This window comes from Montipora foliosa, chromosome 7 (genome assembly GCF_036669935.1).
Source record: "Montipora foliosa isolate CH-2021 chromosome 7, ASM3666993v2, whole genome shotgun sequence".
In the NCBI taxonomy this organism is placed as follows: domain Eukaryota; kingdom Metazoa; phylum Cnidaria; class Anthozoa; order Scleractinia; family Acroporidae; genus Montipora; species Montipora foliosa.
The window spans coordinates 12,011,744-12,025,118 of NC_090875.1; the positions used below are offsets into that span (position 1 = coordinate 12,011,744).

Consider the following 13,375-nt stretch of genomic DNA (forward strand, 5'->3'; position numbering starts at 1 on the left):
AAGAAGCGTTGTGATTGGTTTAATTCGATCCTAACTTTGATTGGTTTAATAAGAAGCGTTGTGATTCGCTGTTTTTAAGCAACGGTGTTTGGTTTAATTAACGGAAGTTTGATCCTAAGTTCATTATTCTCTAGCATTTTGATCACGACTTTATACGACATGGAGTTCCATGATCTTTTAGTTATACTGGGAAATTTTCAGAATCTTTTTAATTTCTGCGTGAGTCAAAAGATTTTAGCGAGCTGTCAGCAGTGTTCCCGATGTGGTTCTAAGATGGAACTTACAGAGACAACACGGGTAAAAGACGGATACATGTGGCGCTGTACGAATAAGCGATGTCGAACATGGCTTTCAATAAGGTCGGGATCCTTCTTCGAGGGATCTATTATCACATTAAGTTCCTGGCTGCATCTGATGTTCCTCTGGGCTATGCAGATTTCGGGAAGCAAAATCGCGCGACTTACGAGCCTTTCAAAGCCTACTGTGGTCCGTGCGCTGGGTGAGCTAAGAACAATCTGTTCCAACAAAGTCCTGAATGCCGGAATTAAGCTTGGGGGCTTAGGGAAGACCGTGGACTTAAATTAACTCCCCGCTTTGGCAACCGACCCTTGCCAAAACATCGAGCAGACCTAGGTACTAGTGTTTCCATTTTGCCAATGGTGTTTTCGTCGTTCCTTATGGAGTTGTTCTTGCTTCCAACTGAAAGAACTAACAAAATTATAAAGAGTAAGTATTTAGACCAACGTGTCGGTAGTGTTTAGACCAACGTGTCGGTAGTGTGTCGGCCAATGCGCCGGTAGTGTGTCGGCCAACGCGTCAGTAGTGTGTCGGCCGACGTGTCGGTAGTGTGTTGGCCGACATGTCGGTCGTGTGTCGGTGGTGTGTCGGCCGACGCGTTGGTGGGATCGGATTCTTAAATTTTACCAGGTTAAGCTTGTAAAGCCACCCCAAATGTCCCACACATGTGGTACATCTAAGCCATGCCACTCTGAGTGCTCAAACTAGCGAGCTAGTGAGCATGCGCAATTGCTAGCGGCAATGACTCATCCCAGTTGAGTGCTCAATTCGGACATGAAAGCAAAAGCTTTGTAATGCCAAACAGCTATATCTAATTGCAGACAGTACTGTTTCGGCCTTCTGGGCCTCATCAGTGCAAAGCTGATGTCTGGGATGGAGGTTAAGCTTGTAAAGCCACCCCAAATGTCCCACACATGTGGTACATCAAACTAGCAAGCTAGTGAGCATGCGCAATTGCTAGCGGCAATGACTCATCCCAGTAGAGTGCTCAATTTGGACATGAAAGCAAAAGCTTTGTAATGCCAAACAGCTATATCTAACTGCAGACAGTACTATGATATATATATATATAGCTCGCTAGTTTGAGCACTCTGGCATGGCTTAGATGTACCACATGTGTGGGACATTTGGGGTGGCTTTATAAGCTTAACCTCCAACTTTGACATCAGCGCTGCACTGATGAGGCCCAGAAGGCTGTCAACAGTACTGTCTGCAGTTAGTTAATATATACATATTATATATATCATTTAAATTCTATTCAGATTAAAAGCTTTCTCACTGATGTTTTCAAATGTTTCTTAAAAGTGTCATAATTGTGTTTGTTCCTTGTGGCAATGAATTCCACTGTGTTGGAGCATCAGGGGCAAAAGCTCTGGTACTGAAAGATGTTTTATGAGTCTTGGTTGAGTGTACGCTTAGGAGTAGTTCATTGTTGGATCTTAAGTTATAAATAGATTCTTCCTTAATGCTGATAAGTTGACAGATGTAAATTGGTGCACCGTGCATACAGCAAGAGCTACTGAAATTTAAATTTACCAATCAGAATTCAGCGAGCGGAAAAAACTGTGCTATCCAACGTCACGTCAGGGGTGTAGAGATGGCGTAGTGGTGAGCTCACTCGCCTCGATTCGATTCCTCGACTCAGCGTCATGTGTGAGTTGAGTTTGTTGGTTCTCTACTCTGCACCGAGAGGTTTTCTCCAGGTACTCCGGACCAGTTTCCCCTCTCCTCAAAAACCAACATTTGACTTCATTTGCGTTCATTGTTAAATAATAATTTTACTATACAGTGTCACCAATTAGTGCTCCAGCGCTAAATCGACTCTAGAGACATTAAAATAAAGTTCCTTTCCTTTTTCCTTTTTGTTCCCAACCAAAGGGCCAGAAAACCCGGTTTAAAAGGTTTTGTGGCAACTTTTTTGTCAACAAAGTTTGGTGCCAAAACTGGGTTGCCGGCGAGTGGCGATTCGAACATTAGCTGTAGTGCTTAGTATATTATTTGTGCTTTTTCTAACTAATTTTAAGACAAATTCAATATGATATTTTCGATTCAAATGTAAGAAAATGTGAAGACTGTATTGATAATGTATTTATTTGTGTTAACTTCGAAAAAAGACTATGGTGACGTCCTTTCGACAGGGTAGTTCAACAACAACGTCGTTTGCACACAGAAATGCACCGTTTGCTTTGAAAGAGAAAACGATTTACTGGATAGCTCAGTTTTGACTGCTGTGCGCACTGTGGGCATGGGTTCTGTATGCAAGGATGACCGTGGATGGCTTTCAAGGTGATGGTAAGTATCTTGTAGATCATTCTGAATCTCACAGGAAACTAGTGTAACGAAACGAGAATGGGCATAATGTGCAAATGACGAGGGACCTCACAAACAATTCTAGCAGCGATATTATATTTCTTTATCCTTTGTAATTTGGCTACATGTACAGTATCTGGTAGGCTGGAAGACCGTAATAAAGACTCACTTACTAAACAGTAGTCAACATGACATGTCATGAATGCATGGATCAGAGGGGCGGAGCATTCATTGTTCAGGAATTTCCTTATTCGTCTTATGTTACATAGTTTTATACTTTTTTCCAGTAAAACTTCATTTGGTCAACCTCTAGTTTTTCCTTTTCAAGAAATCCAAGATTGCTTGTTTTATGTTGGGGAGCTCGAGTATTAACATAGGGATGACCTCTTAACTTCCCCTTCAAGCTGTCTTTTGTAACTTAGGCTTTTGCATCTTGAATAAACTATGTATTTATGTATGTATTATATAATATGTATGTACATGCAGATAAAAGAAAGAAGATTAACAGGTTTTATTGATTTGCGTCTCTAAGGATAGTTCAGAGTCCATCCATATCCCAAAAATTTTGACAGAAATAGCTGTGTAATTATAGTGAAGTTTTCAACAGATAGATGGTCCACTGACTGTTTAGCAAGTTGTTTACGAGTTCACGAGTAGGAACTGGGTCTTGTCATCATCGTATATTCTGCACCAACCACTTCTACCTAAATGTCGCAGATACATGCCTGCATTGCTGAGTAGATTCAGATTCACCAATGGCACATCCAGGTTTAAATGATAGATATACTGTAGCTGTGTATCGTCAGCAACAGCGTGGCAATGTGGGAGATGTCTATCAACAATACGAAATAAATCAGTTCTGTATATAATGAATAGTAAGGCTGCATTCATTATGTATACTACGGGGGGGTGCAGAGATTAGAAGGAAAAACATGCCCCCCCCCACCTCCATACACAAACAGAGAGACTTAAATGTTCCATTTAATTCTAAATAAAGTCATATACAGAAATAACCAGAAAATAAGCAGAATAGCCAAGTATGCTCTATAGAGCAAATTTCATGGGGCTGTCTTATATGCATATTCACCTTACTGATGTTTGTTTGGAACAACATAAACAAGATGACCATGGCTGTGACCATAATTCTGGCAAGGGTGGCAATGAAAATGATGATCAGGATGACAATTTATGTGATGAACAAGATGACAGTGATGATGATCAGGATGACGATGATGATGATCAGGATGGTTACATTTATAATGATAATGATTGACAATATACACATAATTATTGGGCCTTATATATGTATATAAATTATTGTTGCAGTTATATTATAGAACAAAGGTTTTCTTGTTTGAATTTCATTATATTATCAACACTTTCTTACATATATACATGTATGATTACCGGTAGCATGCCTTCCTTTTTCTTTTGGCGTTTGTATTACGTTTTTGGTGGGGATGGTACAAGATTATTTGTCCAAAATGCAGAAGAATAAATATAAGAAATGTATGTTCTTGTTAGTTATTTTTATTTAATTAAATATACTTATACTGTTTCTTGGTTTATGGGGTTGGGTAGGTGGTTGAACCTTGTAGGGGATGCTATATTCTTTTGTTCTAACACCTGTATATATTCTATATGTACAAATCTTGAAATATATAAATAAATAAAATTTATTAGGAAAAAAACTTGACATCCCCCTTTTCCAACTCATAAATTTTTAGATCCCCCCTCAAAATCCTCCACCCCCTCCCCTTTAGTATACATAATGAATGCAGCCTAAAGGACCAAGTCATGAGCCTTGTGGTACTCCACAGGTAAATATCAAAAATGTTTGATACACCACCATCTATACCAAGATACTCGTTGACATCTACAGAATAGGTAATCTTCAATCCATCCCAGAGCAGTGTCTGATATTCTCAAGTTGGAATGTACGCAGTTTAATAAATTCTGATGGTCTGATGCAGATCATGATGATGGCGTAACCAGAATCACATTATTTTGAATTGTGGACAAAAGCATTGTTGTGGATGTTGCTGCTGGTGACATAGCTGATCTACCTGACTGCACAAGGATTAATATGACAGCAACTCAGAGAGTCGTATAAATAAAGTATAGTAATTATGTTATATTGTTTTTGTTTTTTTTTTTCTCACTTATTTATGTATGGAATGTTCATGTTCATGTAGTGGAATGTTCATGTTGAGATTTTATGTAAGAAAATCGTGTCTGGTATTGGAGCGTTGAAGAGAATGAGGTCTTTCGTTCCACATGAGACTCTCCGATCAATCTTTGTGTCTTTAGTACAGCCTCACTTTGATTACTGCGATTCTGTCTGGGGATGTTGCGGCAAAACCTTTAGTTCCAAATTTGTTGACCATAGTAGCGTCTCCAGTTACTCCTTAAGGGACACAGAGGGCAAACCAGATATCCCACAGCCACACACAAACTATATGAAAAATAGCTTCAGCTACGCTGGAGCAGTTCTTTGGAATAATTTATCAATCAAATTGCGGCAGGCTGACTCCCTTAGAGCGTTCTGGGCTGGCTGCGAGCGTTTCTTTTCATCAAGTTAATCTACAATTCTATACATGGCACTCATGTAAAGCAGGTTTTTATTTTGTCATTTAATATAGTTACATTTATTGATTATTTAGAGCAATTTTGAATAATGTAGTTGTAGTTGTTGTATAATTTGTAATAATTATGGTAATTAATTAGGTTTTTATAGTTGCGACTGATGAGTTTACCATGTCTAAATAAAGTTATCCTATCCTATCCTATCCTATTTATTACACATTGAGGTATTTCATTTATTAACTGAACATTGCTAAGCTGTGCTATATAAATTCATGGTTATTATTAATATTAATAATAATAATAATAATATTATTATTATTATTATTATTATTGTTATTATTATTATTATTATTATTATTATTATTATTATTATTATTAAAGACTATGGGGTTTTCACGAAAAACCCTCCAAACAATAATTATTATTGACAGTATTTTCTCCAGAAACAGTCAACATTATTTTAAAAAATGGCCAATTTAACAGCAAACACTAAAAATTATTTTCAAATAACTACTAAACACTAAACCCCATTCAGACCCTCTCTTTATAAGGTGAAGACAATTTTACAGCACGGTTAACAGTCATGCGCCCCTCAACAACGTACTTTGGGTGGAATTGTCAATCAAATGTTTCATGACGAATTTGACTTCCATCAAATGACTACTGGAAACATTTGATTGACGTCCATTCAAATTTAGTTTCAATGGATGAAAAAAAGGTTGTTGAGGGGTGCTTGTGACTGGTTACTGCAGCAAGTCGTGTTCAGTGGATTTTCTCTTAAGGTCAAGAAAGAATTTTATGCAACCTCTACAAAATTAAGTCCTCACATTCAACAACATTTCTTTCAAGGCCAAGAGATATTTGAGGTACTTTCAATTAAAGAATGATTGCAGTGTCAGGTTTTGTTCCACATCGACCCTAAACTCAATGGCACGTTCCAAAGCTTTCCAACAACTTGAACTGCGATTCCCATCACACATAAGGTAACCAAACTGCATCAAACAACTGAACTATGTTAATTGTCAACAACTACCCCAGATACCCCAGGTTAGTACCTGTTTAAGTTTCCTTTATTGTTGCCCATTCGAAAACAAAGTATGAACGTTGTTGAAATTTACATGAATTGCACAACAAAAGCACAGTCTTGTCTTGCCTCGGTGGCTAAAGGTATGACTTGTTGATGAGCGAAAAGAACTGATTCCATTCAAAAATGTGTATTTTCTTGCAACATAGAAATCTGTTGAGTAGTAAAAGGCTTCATAATCCGCCATTAAATGGAGCAATTCATCAAAGAATTGGGCCCACTCAACGGTGTTTGCTGCCATCTTCAAGTGAAATGGTATTGGAATGTATTGATGCATGATGCAAATGCATGATGGAGTCAATACTTCGGAATAGTATACAAGGTACATGTAGTTATTGAAACAACTTGCATTGTGGGTTAATGACTTTGTTGGCAGTCTCTGGGGTATATGTTCAACTTGATAGCGTGGTTCAGGTGTCTGATGCAAGACTGTTTACTGTGGGCATGTGCCAATTGAATTAGGTGCTTTCAATAACATTTTGAGTGGGTGTCTACCCATATGAGAGTAGGTGGCTGTGGCAATAAGGCAGCCATTAAGTCAATAAAATGACAAAATATTTATGAACAAAAGGAACAGTCTTAATTTTTCAAGACTTTCACTTCATCCAAAGGCAATGAAAATTAAAATGTCTGTTCCGGAACGTGATTGCAAACAATCTGGTCACGCTTGGCTGCCATCTTTTTTAAAGCAAGGCTTACTTTTAGTGAGGTGCATGACAACTGTAGACTGCATACATACGTACATAGTTTATTTGATAGAAAATATCTGCATTGATCAACAGTATTTAAGTCTAAGAACCCATTTTAAAACAGTTAGCTTTCAATAACTGTGATGTAGGGTTAGACTGCAGTTTTCGGTGTGCATTAAGTTGGCAGTCTGCAAGTGTCAGACACCGGTCAGTGTAAAATGCAGACTGCAGACCGGGGTAAAATGCAGTTATAATGGGACACTGAAAAACGCAAGACTGCAGACTGTGCAGACCGTCAGTAACATGGAAATTCGGTTAGCCTGAATTAGGCCTAGATAATAATGCAACTGTTGAAAAAGCCCAAACCCTTTAGAAATGTTAACAGTTATGCGTAAATGTTGTTTTATGCCTAATTAGGCCTAAGGTTAGCATTTTAAGGGTTTGGGCTTTAAAAAATTCAGCAGTTACATTACATGTATAACCCTCATTTTCCTTTTTACCCCTGCTCTGCAGTCTGCGTTTTACACTGACCGTGTCAGACACCGCTTTTAGTATGATAACGCTGAAAATGGCGGGAAAGGTTTTTTGAACGGGATTGTCATTGCAAACACACGCAAGACAAAGAAATGTATGGTTTATACTAACAGAAATTCCCAAGACAATTGTAGGCAATTTTGAGCATTTTTTCACTATTGAGTGGTTAGACTGTAAAAATCTTAAGAGGTTTGCTTTTGAAGAAGTTGTAGGCCAACTAGCCGGTGACTTCATGCTTCACAGCCACCGGAGCTCCAACGGTAGCCGGCTTTTAGAGAAAGACCTGCAATTGTAGCAATGATCTTGATGGTCCACGTTTTTGGAATGTGTCATTCAATTAGGGGTCGATATGGAACAAAGCCTGAAATTGAGATAATTCTTTCATTGAATGTCACTTAAGTTTAATGTCAGAAGCCCATGAGTAGTAGCTTGCCTCTCCCGTACAACCCTTACGCGTATCTTTCTTCGTTCTTTTGCTCTGCATGCACTGTTAAGAATGACCAATCAGAATAAAGTTATTTTCAAGAGAAGACAAAAGTATCAAAAATGTACATGTATGCAAGTTGGGCATTAAGAATGCATAACCCATGAAGTAGCTTGTTCGTCCGAAAATAAAAAATACATAATATCTGACACAACAAAAAGGCCATTCTTGTCGCTCTCAATAACGTGCTATCTGAGATGCAATTCACGAAACAGAGTTTACTTTGTAATTGATTCATTTAAAGCAGGAATCTAGCTTTCTTTTCGTCATCATTTTGGCCGAAATCCTGCATTTCCTCAATCCACTTTGTAAGTGCTACAATAGTCTGGATTTCACCTGTTTCCTCCGCTCGATAAGTTAAACTTTGGTTTCAGATTTGATTTCCAAAAAATGACACTTACTTTACACATTTAGGTACGCGACATTGTCAGAAATGGCATCTGGCCCAGGGGCCTTTCCCTCAACCAAGGAGGGGACTAACTATGCACGCCTGTGCCGCCTTCTTGTGGACGTGGGAACCCAGGTCCTCAGAGACACCTTTGACAAAATACATTTTCCATCCAATCTACACGTGACTTTGAAAACTGATCCTGCCCTCACCACATTGCAATTGTTGCGAAAAAAAAGAGTTTTATATCCTTCACAGTGGGATAAGCTCTACCCACCTGCAACCACCTCTCCATCTGTGTCGTCAACCAATTTTGACATTACACTTCTGAGTTTGCTGCTAAGGCATATATGCCACTTAAGTCCTCCTGCTAGCACTGGAAACTGGCACGAGCTTCCCCCAGTTTCTGATAACAGCACTGAAGCTAACATAGCAAGAATAAAGTATTATCGAAACAATGTCGCTCACATCAGCCAGGCTTCTGTTAGTGATTCAGAATTCAATGGGCTATGGCATGATATCAGCAATGCACTTCTGGCACTTGGATCTGGCCCAAGTTATGCAACTGTCATAAGCCGACTAAAAACTGAGTGCATGGATCCGGATGTTGATAAGCGTTACCGAGAGTTGCTGAAGGAGTGGAAGAAAGATGATGATAGCATCAAGGAGAAACTTGAAGAACTCCAAGGTAGGCTTAATCTCAAGAGTTAGCGGAAATATGTATTTTGTAGGCTCTTCGAGATTTCTAAATAAACACAAGTAAAAATAGAGAAGAGACAGAGAAGGAGAGTTGGGGATAAGGCCAGAATCAGTTGTTAATGTCGTAATAGTTGTCTGTAGAAGCAGATGCGGGTTTCCCTTAATGTCTGCAACCATGTAACACCAGGGATGGTGCAGTGGTGTGAGCACTCGCCTCCCACCAATGTTGCTTGGGTTCGATTCCCAGACTCTGCGTCATATGGGGCTTGACTATGAATTTGTTGGTTCCCTACGTTGCTTGAGAGGTTTTTCCCATGGTACTCCGGTTTTCCGCTCTCCTTAAAAACCAAGGTTTGCTTTCTGTTGAAATTAGTAGGTGAAGAGCCACCTGATGGGTGTACTACTAATAAAGTCATCAGCATCATCATCATTATTATTATTATTATTATTATTATTATTATTATTATTATTATTATTATTATCATCATCATTACATTATTATTAGGTAAACACATTAGATAGCAACCTCGAACCCAGGCCCTTTCTCTTCTCCTCCTTTGTCGTCGAGAGAGAGACCCTGATTCAACCTGGGCACATGACCACCCAAATCATGAGAGGTAAAAAAAAACATGGTCGACAGGGAAGGGTGGCAAAGTCGCGAGACTGTCACTATCACAGATTTAATGAGTCAGGGAGGGAAGGTAAAAGAAGTGTGGTGCGCATTACCCGACCTCACTGTGCTCGCACAATGGCTACGCAAAAGCAAATCACACCAAAAAAAGTTTATTCACAATGAACAGACCTCCATTTAAATCTGTACTTCTCCATTTAAATCTGTACTTTTTGAAAGGGATTATTTTTCACGAAACATTCCGCTTGTAAACCAATCAGGAGGGTCTATTTTAATTGTGGTTTTCCCGACGGAATGATTCCGCCTTTCGACCAATCATGAAATTGTTTACAGAAATCAAATCAACCACAGACGGAACAGTCCGCAAGTTGACCAATGAGAAGAGGTCTTTCTGATCTATTTCAATTAACACGTCCTCTAGCGTTTATTTTAAGCACAGCCTTTACCTCGTCACGCACTTAAAATCGCACAATCGGGTTTTCAATTTGTTTCATTCCATGTATACCGTCGAATTTTCTTCGATTATATTCTTTTATTTTAAACTGCAATTCATCTCCTTTGCTTGCATAAATTTTATAAAACGCAGATATTCTCTTGGGAATATTATAATGCGCTTTTGACTTGACAAGCCGATAAGACATCTGCAGTATTTACATATCTCGTGTACATATCAAGCTTGTCTTAAAAATCTACACTCACGAGGCTTCGAAAAGTTGAAGACCTCAAATGTCTAAACCTTCAAGTTTAGTCTACAATTTCCTAATCTTCCTCTTGTGTGTGTATTTTGTATGGTTTATCTGTAGTTTCCTCTTCGGCGGAATGATTCCGCCTTTCGGCCAATCATGAAATTGTTTACAGAGATCATATCAACCACAGACGGAATAGTCCACAAGTTAACCAATGAAAAGAGGTCTTTCTGATCAATTTCAATTAACACATCCTCAGTCCTCTGGTGTAATAAACGTACAATCGGGTTTTCACTTTATTCAATCCATGTATACCGCCGAATTTTCTTCGATTGTAGTTGTTTATTTCAAACCGCAATTCATCTCCTTTTCTTGCACATTTTCTCACTGATATGTTTGCTGTGATGGACCGAAAGAACACTTCATTCGATTTCGCTAAACACATGCAGAGATTTCATCAAACGCAGATATTCTCTTGGGAATATAATATGAAACATTCCGTCCGATAAGACATCAACAGTATTAACGTATCTCGTGTACATATGAAGCTTGTGTAATTAACAGGTTTGGAAAAGTCAAAGACCCCAAATGTCTAAAATTTCAAGTTTAGAGTACAATTTCCTAAACTTCCACTTGTGTCTGTGTTTTACTCGTAATTTTTTTTATATTTTATTTGTAGTTTCCTCTTCTGCGGAATGATTCCGCTTTTCGGCCAATCATCAAATTGTTTTCAGAGATCATATCAACCACATAACAGTACTTAAGTTAACCAATGACAAGAAGTCTTTCTTATCTATTCAATTACATGAAACACTTCCTCGGATGTTCACTTTACGCACAGGCCAACCTACCCAAAAAGGGAGTACCGGCAAATTCGTCACTTCCTCTGATAGAATTTCAAAGTCACTCACGATCTTTTCATATGTTGTATTGTATGGTTTTCAATTTGTTCGATTCTATCTGCTATCCGTGTCGTCTAATTTTCGTCAATTTTTTCGAACAAATTCCTAACTCAATTGGCAAATTCATCTCGTTTACTTTGCCTGTTGTATTCACGCGATGTGATGGTCCAAAGCATCATTTTATGTGATGCAAAGAGGGTTACGTGATATTGAATGATATTTAATGAACGCAGTGGTTTTCTTCGTTTCACCTGAAACTTCCCGCTAGCTAATTTGGCCTAAAGATTTTCTAACTGACACCTACTTACGTATTGATATCCGATGTGTACATATCAAGCGGAAATTTCGTCTCACCAGGTCGGGGAAGGTCAAACAGCTCAAAGGTTCATCTTCTCTTGAGTGTGCGTTTATGTTTGATTGTTTCCAACAACCCTATGAATTCGCCAGAGACACTGTCTTTCAAAAAATGTCTTAAGTAGTAGGCTTCAAAACGATGGTTGTTACTTACCCGAGTCACTTTTTCCTGCCTTTCCTACCACAATCCTCTGCTCGTTTGAAGTAAATAGGCGTCCTTTACGTCGCATCTCGTTGCGTTTGCGAGGTAACTGGTGTTTCAGCAGCTACAGCAATTTACACTAGGTTGCTGTTAATTTGCCGCACCTCGAGTTCATTTGGTGCTTAAAATACACGCATCGAAAGCCCTGCACTAAATCGTTCAGTGCAAGCTGATTTGCCTTCATGGTGCAAAGATTGAGGGCCGGACAGGATCTACTGTTCGCGCTGGCGCGAAATGTGGCGCGAAAATGTATGATATAACAAATGTATCACAAAGCCATGTAATATGATATATTTATTCATAGCCAGTTGTTAACACAGCCCGGTGGAGAACACTAAAGCTTACCATAAGTTCCTATTCAGACCTCTTTGCAGTAATGAGGGCAAAAATACTCGCGCCGCGCTTCATAGCATTCTCCGGTGCATTCTTTTTTTCTGGTACGTCACATACACCTTAAAGTGGGCAATGTCACTAATCGACGGCCTGTTATCGCCTGAGGAGAAATTTCTCCTTTTTGATTTACCGGGCGATTGCAGAGATCAGAGAAAGGCAGCTAAGATGCTGTCTTACGCCTCTTTCAAACAATGCATTATTGTAGGATTCATTTGTGTTTTCTGTTGTCATATTTGCGATGCAAATGAAATTTTAAGTTTTTGCAACCTTTACTAGTCCCTTCCTAAAGGTTTTGAGGTTGCTTGGAATTTAATTTGCCGTTATTTACAGCAACAACTGGATCCGGGTTCTGGGCGTGCCATCTCAGAATTGTTGAAGCTGTCAACTGAATTTACGAGAGAACGAAAAGTCTGAACCCGGCAAAGTGGAATGTCGAGGGAACGCCGATTTCATGAAGCTTGCGTTAAAGCAAATGTCGGTTCTTTTTACTTTTTATTTCAGGGATAAAAGATTGTCCGATGAGTAAATGTGAAGGCCTGTATTTTGCATTTGCCGTACACCAGTTTTAAGGATGCCGCCTTTTCGAAGGCAGTCGGCATGCACACACACCCACACACTGAAACAAATTGACAAGTCCCTGATTAGTTAGACTCTTTAAAAATTCCCTTTTCTTTGGCCTTATTTCTTTCCGCTCTTTTTTGATGGACGTGCTTCTTTCCTCCGCTTAATTGTTTTGCTTCTTTTACCAGCCTATAGAAAAGTAACACTGGTTAGTGGTGACATTTGAAGACCGTGGGTGTGAACTTCGGAACATCAGAAAGACAAATCATGACGAATCCTTGTTTCACCTGGCTCGATCATGGAGATTGCTGTATGATAGGTTTGCCTTCATTTGCTGGATCACATATATACTCCACAGCTTCCACTGCAAGTGGGCTATCTGATGTGGTCAACCAGTTAATCGTCAAGGGGAAATTTCCACTCACTGGTTGGATGTTTTCTTTCTTTTCTAACAGTCCGAGCAAGTTTTTGGTAATGCTACAGTTAGAGCATCAGGCATTATGCCCGCACGATGGCAATTTTTTAAGCTCAATGCAAAAAAACGTATCTTTCATTGATTTCGATGAAACGTCTAG

General features: G+C 39.0%; 1 protein-coding gene across 4 annotated transcripts in view; it reads left to right on the plus strand.

Moving 5' to 3' along the window:
• The window catches only part of LOC138010502 (NLR family CARD domain-containing protein 4-like), a 51,725-nt gene that overhangs the window by 2,209 nt on the left and 36,141 nt on the right, over window positions 1-13,375 (plus strand). The window contains exons 3-4 of one of the 4 annotated variants that reach the window (XR_011124485.1): window positions 2,436-2,589; window positions 4,581-5,385. Coding sequence is in view for 2 of the 4 variants with exons in the window: in XM_068857482.1 (XP_068713583.1) it covers window positions 8,418-9,060 (643 nt within the window). In the remaining 2 variants the exon portion in view is untranslated. Of the gene's footprint in view, window positions 1-2,435; window positions 2,590-4,489; window positions 5,386-8,398; window positions 9,061-13,375 lie in introns of those variants that run through there. The other 3 variants (XR_011124484.1, XM_068857482.1, XM_068857483.1) reach the window with 3 other exon arrangements.